General features: G+C 38.1%; 1 protein-coding gene and 1 non-coding gene across 2 annotated transcripts in view; one reads left to right on the top strand and one right to left on the bottom strand.

Annotated features, from left to right (window-relative positions):
* Nucleotides 1-17,058, bottom strand: part of LOC126976042 (uncharacterized) — a 144,064-nt gene that overhangs the window by 12,843 nt on the left and 114,163 nt on the right. Inside the window, exons 10-13 of the mRNA XM_050824184.1 lie at nt 4,921-4,953; nt 3,297-3,326; nt 2,716-2,745; nt 233-262 (exon numbers count right to left, since the gene is read on the bottom strand). Of these exons, the coding sequence (XP_050680141.1) occupies nt 233-262; nt 2,716-2,745; nt 3,297-3,326; nt 4,921-4,953 (123 nt within the window). The remainder of the gene's footprint in view (nt 1-232; nt 263-2,715; nt 2,746-3,296; nt 3,327-4,920; nt 4,954-17,058) is intronic.
* Nucleotides 7,275-7,347, top strand: Trnaf-gaa (transfer RNA phenylalanine (anticodon GAA)). Its single transcript has one exon. It is a non-coding gene; the product is annotated as a tRNA-Phe (tRNA).

Below are 17,058 nucleotides of genomic sequence, written 5' to 3'. Positions count from 1 at the left end.
TCGCCGCATTTCCTTGACGACGCGTTGTGCTTACTACAAAAGTGCCACGTTACGATGCCACACCGCGGTGATACTACGACGCTACGAAACGATTCGCCGCTCGTGGAGATGGCGCCTTAGTGTCGAGAAAATATGGAGTATTGCAACCTTAGCAAACCTCCTGTTTTGAAGTCGGTTAGTAAAGTAAATAAGTTTATAAATTATGTATGTAGAAACTTAAATGTCAACTTACTGATGGGAAATTTCCCGGGGAGAAGTTTGGCTATAAAAGCAAAAATACGTTATTTTATTTCTTTGAGAAACAATAACCTATGTAATAAATATTCTTGGTCAATAAACAGCATTGTAAAATATTAATTCAGTTCAAATTTGATTCGGACAGTGACACTTGACACACGCCTAAGGAGAAAAGTGTGCTTACAATACAAATTATTTGAGTTTTCTTTAGTGTTAATTCCGCCAATGTTTCACCTCTACACGAGGCATCCTCAGGACGTGTTGTCTCGCCAAAATCTGGCACTAGACTCACGTGTCGAATATTTTAAACACAAATATTGGCGGAATTAACACTAAAGCAAACTCAAATCATTTGTATAATTATGGATTTCCGCAAAGTAACGCCTTCTTCAATAAATGTGCTTACAATATTTTTAAGCACACCGTTCCTCTATCAGACTGCGAATGATGTCTTTATATGTGTAAGTATAGAACGTGATTGATGAGAAAATTTCATTCTGTAGAATGTGTTTAATTCAAAGCTAGTAATAACTTTGCTTTGAACGATTTCATATTTTAGTAATTAAGTACATAATGTAATTTTGTCTGTCCGTTATCTTCCCTAAAATATGACGGGTCGATCCTTTTATCGAAACTCCATTCAATTATGTTACAATTTTTTGTTCTAAAATATTTGACAATTATGGTGGTAGTAAAAATTAAGAAAATAACTCCCTAATAATTGCTTTTGAATAATAAAACTACTACTGTGGCTACAAACAAAAAAAACTTACAATTTAAAAAGTAAACCTATTAATTGAAATAAAAGAGATAAAAAAAGAAAAACTACTTATTTGACTAATGCAGATGGAGTACCAGCTAAGTGCTTAATAACGCTTTCCTTATACCTTCCTTTTACCAGTGGGAGGCTCCTTTGCAGGATGCCGGCTAGATTATGGGTACCACAACGGTGCCTATTTCTGCCGTGAAGCTGTTATGTGAAAGCATTACTGTGTTTCGGTCTGAAGGGCGCCGTAGCTAGTGAAATTACTGGGCATATGAGACTTAACAACTTATGTCTCAACGTGACGAGCGCAGTTGTAGTGCCGCTCAGAAGTTTGGGGTCTTTCAAGAATCCTGAGCGGCACTGCGTTGTAATGGGCATGGCGTATCAATTACCATCAGCTAAATGTCTGGCTCGTCTCGTCCCTTATTTTCATAAAAAAAACCTGACCAGCCCACTACTGAACATATAATTTATCAAGCACTGAATTAGTATCGTTTAACTTATTGTATTCACGAAGAATTCTAGTTTTGTTAGGACTACTATTTATTAATTTGTTCATATATATTTAAAATACTTTTACACCTTTTCATAAAACTTTAGAGATTAATGATGACTTATTTCCATTTCACCTTGCTCAAGTAAACGTAAAAGTTCATATTGATTTAAAGGAATGTCATAGCGTTGCCCTTACGGCCGTTTACAATATACTATCTACAGATAGAGAAAAATTATTACCTTCTACTGTCAGTAATAAGTAGTCAATAATCTTAAGCTGTCCCTATATACCCGATAAGTCATTCTTATCGCCTTATATTGGACTTACGCGTGAATTGAATATATCCATATAAACTTCTATCGCTGGTATGCTATACGTCGTCCCATTGACAGACAGCGTGTACGAATAAGGTGAGTTACTGGGACAGAAAAATCTACGATTTTTATCTCAAGTAAGAGATAGACTGAATATTGGAAACGGCCGTAGTAATCAATTTATCTCTTCCCAGTATCATTATTATGGACTACGCTAGCTATTGTTTGATGCTAATAAACAAGCCACCAACTATGAATGATTTAAAAGCTGACATTCAGAAATAACTAACTGAAAATCATGGACGTAGATTAAAACAATTAGAATCACAATCACGCTTAAAAATTGTCTGAAGCAAAACTCTGCCTACATGACTATTACGCAGTTTTCGTTCAGTTGTGTTTTGACCTCGCTTTGATCACAACGCCACGCAATGGTTTTAAGATTTCAGTGAAAAACTGTCCAAATTCAAATTCAAATATTTTTATTCAAAATAGGATGTGACATCACTTATTGAAAGTCAAAAAACTACCACCCATTCCAAAATGAATTGCTCAGGCCTGAGAAGAAGACAACAAACTCAGCGGGCTTTTTTTTTCATCACAAAATATGTTTACAAAGTAACATTGTACAATTAAACTTATTATTTAGTAGCCTGAGGGCGGTCGCTCCATTCCCAATTTGTGGTATTATTAAGAAAGTAATTTATGTTATAGTAACCTTTACCACACAAACGTATTTTAACGATTCTTTTGAATAACGTAATACTTTCATTTTGAACATTTTCTGGGATCTTGTTGTAAAGGCATATACATCGCCCCACAAAAGACTTACTAACTCGACTTAGCCGAGTAGTAGGCATTATAACAGTTCATCAAACGTTTATGATTTGAAACCAACTTACATGTGGGAAATTTCCAGGAGCATAGTTTGCCTGAAAGTAAATATATGTTAGTTGATTAGAATTAAAAACACCGGTATTCTATAACATACTTCTTCTTCATCTTTATTCTGTTTGTCTAGGAATATGTGGATAGAAAGCTAGTAAATGCCTTCTCTAAAGTTTTTTACTGCCTTGTTTAGGTACAAGGTATAACTCCAAACACTCTCCATTTCGTTTTTTTTACGACGATCAATCTTAGGCTACCCTCATCCAACTTATTCCGGCAAACATGAGCAGAATATCGGTCCATCTCGTGGGGGGCCTACCAACACTGTACGTGGTCGCCATTCGAGGACTTTACTGCCACTACGGCCATCTGTCCGTCAAACGATGTGCCCAACACTTTCTAATACTCTTTAGTTATTTTTAATCATCGTTCATTACGTATTCCACTACTGACCATTTTGAGCTCAAGCAGTTTAAATCTGGGCTGGATGAGCGCCACTATTCAGATCATGTACAGTAAGCTTTGCTTGTCCACAATATGCAACATTTTGCCGGAAAATCCACGATAGTTAATAATTATTATAACACCGACTTACACTTGGAAAATTTCCGGGTGAAAATTGTGGCTGAAAAAGAATAAAAACTTTATTAATGATGTGTTCGGAGAAAGTAACGAGACTGATCATACTACCTACCCAGTGAGAGGCTTCTTTGCACAGGATGCCGGCTAGATTATGGGTACCACAATGGCGCCTATTTCTGCCGTGAAGTAGTAATGAGTAAACATTACTGTGTTTCGGTCTGAAGCCCAAAAGGGCGCCGTAGCTAGTGAAATTACTGGGTAAATGAGATTTAACATCTTATGTCTCAAGGTGACGAGCGCATTTGTAGTTCCACTCATAATTTTGTGGTTTCTCAAGAATCCTGAGCGGCATTGTAATGGGCAGGGCGTATCAATTACCACCAGCTGAACGTCTGTTAGCAAGTTCCTTGATCTTACTAGGGTAATGAGACTTTAAATATTATTTCTCAAAGTAAACCATGTAATGTGTGCAATCGTAATACAGATCAGAATTTTAGGGTCAGAAAAGAATAAATAATAAAGAAGAAACCTAAACTGTATTGCACTATTGAAAAAATTTAATCATGACCCACCTTAATGTCAATTTCATTCATTGAAATTCATTTGAACATAGATTTCCTAACTAGCTGATATCATTTATATAAGATAAGACATTGACACTCAACCAGCTGTCAATACAATATTTATCGTGCAACCCAACTGTTTTTATGATTTTAAAAGAATTACCAGCAAAGTGGGTCTTGAGCCAATTTTGTCGATGGTACCTAATGGGCAGGCCGTATCATTTACCTCTGAATATCTTGCCACTTGTTGCAAGAACAAGGAAATATGAAGAATCTAAAGACAAAGAGAATAATATCACGGATTCGGCCATTTTGTCTTGAGTTGCGTGCCATTACCGTCGACGGTTTCTTTTCCCTATTTGGAGCGAATACTTCTTTAGGTGTGTTGATTACTTATATTGTGTGTTTGGAATAGGACTTGGCTGACACGAGGCACAGTCAGGCTCAAAGATGTCAGAGGGTAATGGAGAGGACTATACTTGGAGTATTCCTGCGAGATCAATTCCAGTCACCGACATAGCCGATGGTTGCGAAACTGAAGTGGCAGTGGGAATTGAAACTTGCATTTTGAATGCAGGTTATATGAAAAAGTTATTGATACACATATTTATATTTGTTAGCTATTGCTGGTTGACATTGTAAGCTATTGCTGGTTGACATTGTTAGCTGTTGCTGGTTGACATTGTTAGCTATCGCTGGTTGACATTGTTAGCTATCGCTGGTTGACATTGTTAGCTATCGCTGGTTGACATTGTTAGCTATCGCTGGTTGACATTGTTAGCTATCGCTGGTTGACATTGTTAGCTATCGCTGGTTGACATTGTTAGCTATCGCTGGTTGACATTGTTAGCTATCGCTGGTTGACATTGTTAGCTATCGCTGGTTGCCATTGTTAGCTATCGCTGGTTGACATTGTTAGCTATCGCTGGTTGACATTGTTAGCTATCGCTGGTTGACATTGTTAGCTATCGCTGGTTGACATTGTTAGCTATCGCTGGTTGACATTGTTAGCTATTGCTGGTCTACATTGTTAGCTATTGCTGGTTCATTTAACTTAAACAAATATAAACTTACACTTCGTGGGTTAGTTCCAGGTCGCAGATTTCGCTAGCAAAAAAAAAATCGTTTTATTAATTACTGAGAAGCGCCAATAAAAACAGAAACCTTATGATTAGCTTTGGAATGTCCCTAACCGCCCCATTGCAGTTTCATATATTTATTATCCAATATTTGGAAAAATAATTTCGAGTTGGTTTAGGCATGTTTAATGTACAAAGAATAGATGACAAATGGCTGCACAAATTTATAGAGCTACTTTAGTTGCAAGAGTTGGGAGCAAGACCTATGATTTATAAAGCGGCCTTAGTACAGATCAGGGTATCCCTATTTTACTACGACCAATGTGATCTATTGTGTAAGCCACTGTTAACTATGGATCACTGCTAACATTGATTCTTTCCATGAATCGTATTATGTCTTTTGTAGAGAGCTGATCAATGGCGACGTATGAGCAAGTGGTTGAAGAATTGGTCTTCCCAAAGAGATACGTTTACGCATTAAAAGTTTACACTTCTAAGGTAAATGTATAACACACTTCTATAATAAAGTCCCAGCCACTGTTCAGGCATTATCTATAAATAAATTTAAATGATTTATAAAAAAAATGGCTCTGTCGTAAATCTTATTACTCCACTGCTGAATATCTAAATGATCGGACAGACTGGGACTAGATTGTGATTTTTTTATAGAAATAGAAATGACTACAATTTTGTATATTTTTATTGAAAAGAACGCAAAAAAATAATGCTGGGAGAGTTTCTTGCGCCGCTTCTTCTCTCTCAGAGCGCCATTTGTTTCCGAAGCGGTAGTAGTATCTAGTAGTTATTAGAAATGACATCAAAAAGAATTCTAAAGGAATCAATTTTGAGAAAATAAATGCCTTTTATGCCTTTTAAAGGACCACATTCAGAGAGGATGAGTAATGATTAACGGGGTGACGTAACATTTGTTAAAAAAACATAATATGGCTGCAATTAATAATAGAACATTAATTATACTAAATTAATTATCATAATCAGGTAATTGCGGCCAATTATTATGGGCAACCTATCAATAATACATAGCATACTCCCTCAACGTTCATTCAAAATTAGTTTTATCAAAAAAACACGTTCCTGCAGAATCGAGTATTGGGATCTCGTACTATAATATGTCACTTTTTAACTTTAAAAATGCCAATGAATACGATGGTGCAACACATTCGGTCTATGTTAAAGTTAGTGTTACTGTTTACGTTAAATTTTACTTAAACAGTAACTGTAACAGCTAATATGATGCGACCTTTGCAACCCAGCCTTATGGCCATTCCCAATATTCAGTCTATCTCCGGTTGTGTACTTGAGATAAAAAATCATAACTATCGTTGACTTTTATAATATATAAACTTATCGACGGTAAATCACCTTATCCGTACACGCTGTCTGTCAGTGGGACGACCTATAGCTTACCACGGATACAAGTTTGTATAGAAATTGCAACAGTAAACTGGCGATAAGAATGACTTATCGGGTATTCAAATTCAAATTCAAATATTTTTATTCAAAATAGGATGTGAAATCACTTATTGAAAGTCAAAAAATCTACCACCCATTCCAAAATGAATGCCTCAGGCCTGAGAAGAATGGGCGCAACAAACTCAGCGGGCTTTTTTTTTCCATCAAAAATATGTTTTACAAATAAAGTAACATTTACAAAGTAACATTGTACAATTAAACTTATTATTTAATAGCCTGAGGGCGGTCGCTCCATTCCCAATCTATCATCAAGAAAGTCATTTATGTTATAGTAACCTTTACCCCACAAACGTTTTTTAACAATTCTTTTGAATAACGTAATACTTTACTATATTGGGACAGCTTCAGATTATTGACAGCTAATTACTGACAGTAGAAGGAAGTAATTTATCTCTATCTGTAGATAGTATATTGGGAACGGCCGTTAGTGTGTCAAGCCATTTATAATTGTTGTTGACAGTTGGTTAATGAGTTATTAGTTAATTAATACAGATACGGCTATTGTATTTGTGAAGTCAATTATCAATATTAATTAACTATAACTTCAAGTCAGCTTAAAGGAATCTCATTCTGATATTGGACATGAATTTGTGTGATATCGCCACGAATATAAACCAATGAAAATTATGTTTGCATGGTTATGTTTAAAATATTAGATCAAAACAATTTGGTATGTTTTTCAAGTGATAACCCTCACTTCTAGGATTAATACACAAATGAAATTTGAAAAACAAAATTTTATGAACGATGCGGGACTGGAACCCACGACCGCGGCGTTCCGTGCCGGTGCTCTAACCAACTGAGCTTGCTGAGAGTTGAACAAAGCATACGAGATTTTATGACGATACGTAACTCGAACGGTTAGCTCAGTTGGCAGAGCACTGGCACGAAACGCCAGAGGTCGTGGGTTCAAGTCCCGCATCGTTCATAAAATTTTGTATTTCAAATTTTAATTAGATCAACTTAGATTTAGATAGTACATTATACATTCATAAATAATCCCAGAAGTGAGGGTTATCACTTAAAAACTAACAAAATGTAATGATTTTCTGTTATTAAGGGATAATCTTATGATGTTTTTCTCTCATGAATGTTTTCAATAATGGTGACTGTTTAAGCCATTTTTTTCATGTAATCTGTCACGGGGAATAAATAAGTGATTCAGATTTCTGTTTTGATTTTCTCGAAGACTATATTTGAGCAATGGACAAACTATTTAAAAATAGAATTACTTGTATTATGTTACTGGAAACAAAATTATGTTAGAACAAATATATTCCAAATTAAATTACCGTTCCTTTATCTGTCTCAGCCCAGTAGCCAAACATCTGGAAAATAATTATTAATATTAATAATATTGACAACACTTTTTACACAAATTATCTTGCCCCAAAGACATAGCATACTCGTACATCACTAAAATAAAAAACATACAAATTTTATTCAATTAGGTTTTATTTTCATGAGTTCTGGAGTTTTCTTGAGAGTAATTCCGCTAAGATTTGTTCAGACCAATTCGAAACGAGGCATCTTCAGGTGGACTCGCCGAATCCGAAACCCTCGAATACTCAAGAAAACTCATAACATTTGGATGAATACAAATATAATAAGTTAGAGAGCCGGGCAAGATCCGGACTAGAGTCATAAAAATCCGGATATGTCCGGATTAATCTGGACGGATGGTTCCTATCCTAGTTGCGAAGAACTGTTTTAACTAATCTCGCAAAACCCCAGATTTGCACCCGAACTTAAACTTCAACTTTGCTTTTGCCAGAAACTTTAATATCATCCCCACCATCTAAATGTGTCCTCCACAGTGTGGATTTCAAGGAACGCATACACCAGTGGGAGGCTCCTTTGCACAGGATGCCGGCTAGATTATGGGTACCACAACGGCACCTTTTCTGCCGTGAAGCAGTAATGTGTAAGCATTATTGTGTTTCGGTCTGAACGTCGCCGTAGCTAGTGAAATTACTTGGCAAATGAGACTTAATACCCTGTCTCAAGAATCAATGAATCCTGAACGACACTGTATTGTAATGGGCAGGTCGTATCAATTACCATCAACTGAACGTCCTGCTCGTCTCGCACCTTATTGTCATAAAAAATAAACAAACTGAGGATCATGAGCTTCCTCGAGTGGTGTTTCCAGGACGATACCACATGAGTACCCTTGATACGTTCACCTGAGAGGCCGGGAACTCTTATTATTAATCATAGTTTCTAGAATATTCACTAATATCTATCTATGTACATATATTTAACTATCAAGTTTTCATGATTCTTATAATAAAATCATACTTACACCAGGGCTAGGCTTGCCAGAAGGTACTTGTTTTTCCTACAATCAGGGTTATATTAATAATTATTAGCAATGTACCTTTTTAATAGAAATAACTACCCGGATACATTATTTTTGAAACTGACATCGATGACGTCACATCGTCGCCTTGTTACGGTGTGCAAAACAAGCATCACTAGGAATAATTGTCAATAAATAAACTACGATTTATTTTATCTGTATTATTGATTGATATAAAGGTGTTGTGTAGTGGTTATAATTATGATAATAATGAAAAATTAAAGAAAGAACCTGGGTTCAGTACTAAAGTAATTATTTTTGTGACAGAACAACAGAAACTACAGAACAATTAACAACAAAAGTCAAAACGTAACAATGAGAACTTTAAAAACGATGCACAAAATAAAATGACATGTACCTAAAGGTAATGAAACTGCAAGCCGTACTGACACAACAGGACGAGCGCGAGCGAGTGAAAGGGGAACGGGAGGGAGCTTCTCGTTCCAGCGAGGTCCAGAGACAATGTGACCGTGTAGTACATGCAAGATAGTTTGAAAAAAATCCAGGCTTAAAGTGAAGATGACACCACTTTACTTTGCCCAACCATTTATTTTTACTTTTGACAGCTCTAGTACGAATCAATTAGTAGGTTTTTTTCGTGTTACCGATTCGATTTCTTTATTACGGTTCGACAGTTAAAAAACCGGCATAATTAATGAAGATGGTTTTTTATGTTACCATTTCAAAGCATGTTGTGCTGTTGTGAAAACGGCATGCGTCATAAAATTAACCTTAAAGTTGTTTTCCATTTATGCATTTTTTTTATGGAATAGGAGGACAAACGAGCATACGGGTCACCTGTTGTTAAGTGATCATCGCCGCCCACACTCTCTTGCAACACTAGAGGAATCACAGGAGCGTTGCCGGCCTTTAAGGCTTTTTACGCGCTTTTTTTGAAGGTACCCATGTCGTATCGTCCCGGAAACACCGCACAAGGAAGTTCATTCCACAGCTTTGTAGTACGTGGAAGAAAGCTCCTTGTAAACCGCACTGTGGAGGACCGCCACACATCCAGATGGTGAGGATGCTATCCTAACTTGTGGCGTGTCGTGCGAAGGTGGAATTCGGCGGCAGGAATTAGGTTAAACAGCTCTTCGGAACACTCTCCGTGATAAATGCGGTAGAAGACACATAATGAAGCGACGTCTCTACGCAACGCCAAGTGATCCAGCGGTTCACAGAGTGCTGGGTCCCCGACAATTCGAGCTGCTCTGCGTTACACGCGGTCAAATGGATCGAGCTGATACTGGGGTGCGCCAGACCAAAGATGATAGCAATACTCCATGTGTGGCCGGACCTGCGCTTTGTACAGCGCTAGAATGTGGGCCGCTTTTAAGTATTGCCGTGCTCTATTAATGACGTCCAGTTTCTTTGAAGCCAATTTGGCTTTGCCCTCCAGATGGCCACGGAATTGGCAATCACTCGAGATTTCGAGACCCAGTATTCCGATACTAGGCGCGGCTTTTAGAAAAGTGTTGTCGAAGAGCGGTGATACGACAAATGGGGTTTTTTTTAGTGGTAAACGCGCAAACTTGAGTCTTCTGGGGGTTAAATTGGATAAGGTTCAATTTACCCCAATCCGCGACCTTCTCAAGAGAGGACTCGATAGAAGACACAAGTTTCTCCCGGCACTGGTCGACGATTTCCCGAGAGAAACCTGCATGGCCCGTGTATACGGCATCACCAGTGCTGTCATCTGCATAGCAATGAATGTTGGAGGTGTCCAACATATCATTGATATGCAGAAGAAACAGCGTAGGAGATAGCACACAGCCTTGGGGCACTCCAGCATTCACGGGCTTCGGGTTCGAGCAATGTCCGTCGACAACGACCTGTATGCTACGCCAAGTGAGGAAGCTGGAGGTCCACTTGCACTAGCTCTCGGGAAGCCCAAATGATGGAAGTTTAGAGAGGAGCGCCTTGTGCCATACACGCTCCAACGCCTTCGCTATATCCCGGCGAACGGCCAGGACTTCCCCCTTGCTTTCAATAGCCGCAGCCCATCTATGTGTTAGGTATACCAGAAGATCACCTGCCGACCGACCATGGCGAAAGCCGTATTGTCGGTCGTTGATCAACTGGTGACCCTCTAGGTATACCTAGAGCTGACGGTTACTTATGCTCTTCATGATTTTGGAGAGCAGGGAGGTAATAGCAATAGGCCTGTAGTTTGCCGGATCCGTTCTGTCTCCTTTTTTTTGGATCGGATGGACAAGGGCTGACTTCCATGAGTCAGGGACTACGCCATTGGAATAAGAGTGCCGGAATAAACGCGTTAGCACCGGCGTCAACTCAGGGGCACACGTTCTAAGCACGATTGGAAAAATGCCATCCGGCCCGCTCGACTTCCTGACGTCCAACGAAAACAGAGCTCGCCTAACAGTTTTCTGTCTGAACTGTACTTCAGGCATAAAGCTCTGACACCGCGGGATGGTCGGCGGTGTTTTTCCGTTGTCGTCAAGAGTCGAGTTGGAGGGGAAAAGAGCGCACAGGAGATCAGCTTTCTCTTTTGCCGTATGGGCCAGGGTTTCATTCCTCATGTGCAACGGCGGCATGGACGGCTGGCTGAAGTTACCAAGAGCAGCTTTCGACAACGACTAGAACTTGCGTGTTCCGGTCGGGTAACTGGAAATCTACTCGCCGATTTTGAGTACGTGTTTTGACTTTGCACGGGCGATTTGCCGCTTAAAAAATCTGGAAGCACGGTTGTTTTCCTCTTAAGAACTATACAGTTCAGATCCTTTGTGCCCAGCGCCGCAACCCAAGTTCGATACGCCTGTTTTTTGCAGTCAGATGCTGCTGACGCATCGAACCAGGGCTGTGATCTGCCACCGATCAGTACTACAGAGCTTGGTATAAAAATATCCATGACCTGTAGTATCACATCGGCTACTGCAATGGCGCAGGCATTAGGATCATCCGAAGGTAAATAAACCCTGCTCCAAGGGTAGGATGCAAAAAAGGAACGCATCCTACCCCAATCTGCTGACTTGTAGTGCCAAACGCGGCGGGTCGCTGGTGGTCAGCGACGTGGGCGTCGGATAGGCACTACACTCCTGACCAGGCAATGGTTGGAAGTTCCGAGAGGGGCGTCGACAAAGACCTGGTAACCATCGGGATGTGTAGTCAGCAGAAGATCTAATAAAGACGGCATGTGGCTATCCACATCCGGGAGCCGCGTAGGCGTCTCAACCAATTGGGACAGACCATACGCCAATGCAAAATTATGCACAGATCGCCCTGCGTAGTCTGTGGTACGTGATCCAAGCCATTCGGCATTGTGCCCGTTGAAATCACCCAAGACTACGATTTCAGCGGAGGGGATCTGTGCAAGCACGTCGTCAATTGCCGCTTGAGCGCAGCCCATGAGATGATCGGTTTCTGCGTTACCACTATGGGACCTGTAGACACACGCATAGATGCGGACGCGGTCCTCTAAATCTAGGCGGAGCCAGAGAGTAGACAGGCCCCTACCCTCAAAATTGCCGAGACGGCGACAGCAGATATCCTCCCTAACGTACACACATACCCCGGCATGAGGCAAAAAATTTTGCTCAATTTTGTACCCGGGGTACGTTAAATATGACGTATCGCTAGGTCGAGATATCTGCGTCCACGTTGAGTGTGGAGCGGGGTGTCGTGGTGTTACTGCCTCGTTTGTCTTGGGTCATGCGCGGTACTGTGCCCTCCCCAGAATACGAAGGGCAGCCCCAGCTAGAGTGCTCGGGGAGGGATTCCGACTCTGGTAGAGCCGGTACCCTCCTGGGGTACTATCTCTTTAGGGACCGCTTTCATAATCTTTGTTGTGGAGGGGGGGGGGGGGTAATGGCCTCCGGTCCTCGACACTAACCTATATGAAACATAGCGGCACTAGGCCGCTAGTTCACGCCGGTATTCTGTGCAATATGTATGTTATCCACAGTGCGGTTTTCAAGGAGCTTTCTTCCACGTACTTCAAAGCTGTGGAATAAGCTTCAGCACTTTTGCGGTGTTTTCAGACGTTTCATTCAACGCTCTTGTGATTCCTCTGGTGTTGCAAGAGATTGTGAGCGGCGGTGATCACTTAACACCTAGTGACCCGGATGCTCATTTGTCCTCCTTTTCCATGCAATGCTATATTACTTTATATAGCTTTTGTTATGGGTTACCATAATACTATATAGATAGATAAATTAAAAATAAAATGACATGCTTTTTGTATGAAGTTGTTAAAAGTTTTAAATAATCTTCAATAATCAGGCTAGCCACGTTAAGGCACCCGCGTCGTAAATAATGTAACTATTTTCACAATACAAGTAATAGAACAGTAGCGTAACACAGCGATCTCCTTGAAATTTATTCGTAAGTCTGGACGGAGTGCTAGGGTTGGTACATACAAAAATATTGAAGACGCGGATGCCACGGTGTAGCTAATTTAGCTCGGACAGCGACCAGTCTCGGCGTGGCACTCAATAGTTTTGTCTTTCCAAGATTGCTTAGCGGCCGTGTACATCGTGTGTATGTGTGCGTGAGTCTATTCGGCCGCTCTAGTATGAAGTTAAAGTAGTGCTCTATTACTGTATTGTGCTATCGTATCGTCTTGGAAACACCGTGCAAAGAAATTCATTCCATAGTTTAGTTGATCTTTAGTGTTACTTTTCTATTAATTCTATAGCATTCAATAATATAGTTATGAGATGGCCGTTACAGGAAAGTATTCTCACCTGTTGAGCTAGTTTGCTTGCCTGAAATAAAAAAAAACTTAAAATATTTATAATACAATATTGTACAAACTACAGTAGAAGGACACCACTCCCGACTCTGTAGGTACATGTTAAATGTATTGGATCCGGTTTTTATCAAAAGTACACCTTTACAAACACATATACATACACACACACACATTAGTGTGTATAGTTAGATAGTTACAATATTTTCGTTGAATCATACAAATATTTAAAAAAAGTCCGCGTATTCTGACTCCCCACAGAAGTGATAACTTAAACTAATCTAAGTTGAACTAATAATTTAATACTGAAATTGTTTAACTTGAGACAAGCTTAAGTTATTACTTAAATTTTGTGTATATTAATATGATAATTGATAATGTAAGGAAAGGTTATTAATCAATAAAATCTTTTATTGATTATTAAACACATTTCATTCTTAGTTACAATTCTCGAATATGTACATTAGAATTTTATGTATATTATTAGTATATTTTTTATACTGTAAAAGTAATAATTAGTTAGAGTGAGAGAGGAGGAGCCTGCCTACCGCTGCCGTATGCGTGAGAGAAAGGTAAGCCAGACAGACTGGCGCCGTATCGCGTTACGTTACCAAGCGGTTTACCCTCCCATAAGAAGGCATTACTTCAAAAATTTTTATGTAAGTACTACATATAATATAGATATATCAACTTAATTGCCGGTAAAATGCCGTATAAATCTAATCATACATATTTCCAAACAAAAAAAAATTTGAAAAACAAAATTTTATGAGCGACGTGATTCGAACCCACGACCTCCGGCGTTCCGTGCTGGTGCTCTAACCAACTGAGCTAACCGTTCGAGTACCGCCTCGTTATAAAATTCTGTTTGCTTTGTTCAACTCTCAGGTTGTGGCTTCATCTACAAATTTTTGTTCATAAAATTTTGTTTTTCAAATTTTATTTGTGTATTAATCCTAGAAGTGAGGGTTATCAGTTTAAAAACATAACATACTGTATACATATAATGTTAGGATTACCCAGTAATTGTTTGTATGCAGAGTTCTGTAATAGTTATTTATGCAACTTTTGTGTAATAATAAAATAAAATAAATAAATAAAATTGCCTTTATTATTACTAGTGACTTAATTTTTCTTATACATAAAACTTAGATTAGCTTAACTAGTAATTTGACTCTCCTCTTAAGGCCTCCTCTAAAGACTTCCACCTAATTCGGTCTCTAGCTACTCTCATCCAGTTCGGTTTTGCTATCCTTTTAAAATCATCCTCCCACAAGAAAATCTATCCACCTTTCCTTTGTTTCCCGTTTCTTGAATACCATTCTGTAACGGTTTTTTGTGTAATAAGGGGTATTAAAACACGAATGTGTGATAATAATATCACAGAGTGTTTTAATACCTAATTATCAACAGTTGCATACAATACTTTATCTACACATTTAATATGAATCCTCTATAAAAGATTCTGAAACAGTTAGCTTACTGATAACATTAAAAAAGCCAGTCCTAGAAACCATAATATCATCCAAAGGAGTGTAATTATAAAAACGGATGATTTAATTTTGTACTGAATTTCAATACAACACTCGTTTGGATGATGTAATGGTTATTAGGACATTGGGAGTTTTAATGTTGGTGATAAGCTAACTGTTTTAGAATCTTTAATAGAGGATTTAAGGCATGGGTGTAAATAAAAAATAATAATTTGATAAATTATATTATTAATAAGTACTTACTTTTAATTCATTGAGTAAATCCCTCGAAAATTTCTGAAAAATTTGTCTAATTTAAAATGTTATTTTCATTGATATCACTACATATTATAAAACAAAGTCCTCCGCCGCGTCTGTCTGTCTGCTCCCGATGAACTCAAAAACTACTGCACCGATCATCATGCTGTTATCACCAAAGGATAGGATGGTTTTCAAGGAAAGTTTTAGTATAGTAAAATTTACTAAGTTTTTGTATACATTTACGATATTTGTTTGATGTGACGAAAAAAAATAAGCCTTCTGGGAGCTTTCAACAAAAACGCTTTCAAAAAAAATCCTAATCCGCTGGATTATGATTTATGGTCAGTTTTAGAGAGTACGGCTTGCTCTAAGCACCATGACAAGAGAGTCCCTAAAAGAATACGTATGATTGGCAGTGAAGAATTTTCCTGTGGAAAGAGTGCGTGCTTCTATTGATAACTGGCCTCAACGTTTAAAGTACTGAGACCACTTGGAATAAGCTTTTTATATTTTAAATTGTTTTTTATTTATGTATTAAACTGTAAAAGTAATAGATATTATGTGCAATAGAATATTTTTTTCTTTATTTCAGAATGTATGGCAAGACTAGATATATGTAACAATTAATGGTAAAAAGTCGTTTTAATTATAAAAGTTTCGGAACATCAATTAATTAAGAATTAGTAGCTGAGTGTGATAAAACGCGAAATTGACTTTTACATAGGTCTGTCTTAGTTTAAGCTCAGTATAATTTCAGCTGTCAAATGACTATCGGCCGTTCCCAATATTCAGTCTATCTCTTACTTGAGACAAAAATCGTAACTATCGTTGACTTTTATGTCTCAATAAACTTATCGAGGGTAACTCACCTTATCCGTACACGCTATCTATCAATGGGACGACGTATAGCTTACCAGCGATAGAAGTTTGTATGGAAATTGCAATTCACGCGTCCCAATATAAGGCTATTAGAATGACTTATCGGGTATATTGGGACAGCTTCAGATTATTGACGGCTCATTACTGACAGTAGAAGGTAGTAATTTATCTCTATCTGTAGATAGTATATTGGGTATGGCCGTATAAAAGCCGAATAAAAGATTATACTATGCTGACCCTCAGCTAAGCTTTACGTAAGTAAAGTCTGAGCAAAGTCTAAGTACGCTCTATAGATCTCAACCTAAGTACAAAAAGTAAGCAACGATAGCTCCAAATAAACTGGAAAGGAGAATACAACGCCCTTCTCCAGATACAGAAAGGAATGATTTTCCATGCCTAAAGTACTTTATGTAAAAATAATGAAAAAGATACGGTCGTGCCGGCAGAAGTGATAACTTGAACATTAACGTTGTGCATTTTTGAATATTTTGCAATAGTTAGGAATAATTCCGCACGAATTGCTTTATTTATAACTATAAAAGTACCTACTAGCATTTATGTGGTTAAATACAATATTCATTAATTGCGCTATCGTATACAAAAATGACAATTTATATAACTTAAAAAATATAAACCTTCAGAACTATTACAATTATTTTAGATAAAAAAGCTTATCCCTCAGAGAAACCAACTTTCATCAATAATATTACCGACTGTCTTACGAATTTCATCTCAACGCCGCTAAAACGTCTTCACTACAAAAATGTGTACAATGTAAAGATTATGAATGTAACATAGCATATTACATCGGTTATATTAAATATAGTTCATTTGATATCACAGTCACTTAAATTTCAAATAAATGTAAAGAAATAAAAAATTATTATTAAAAAAGAATACTGGAAACCCAAGCGCTGGCAGCTATTTTGGTCAACGGATCAGCCCTTGCTATCCAAC

The sequence above is a fragment of the Leptidea sinapis genome, chromosome 39, assembly GCF_905404315.1.
Source record: "Leptidea sinapis chromosome 39, ilLepSina1.1, whole genome shotgun sequence".
Taxonomy (NCBI): domain Eukaryota; kingdom Metazoa; phylum Arthropoda; class Insecta; order Lepidoptera; family Pieridae; genus Leptidea; species Leptidea sinapis.
The sequence above is the reverse complement of the archived record's forward strand: the minus strand, read 5'-3'. Positions and strand labels throughout refer to the sequence as shown.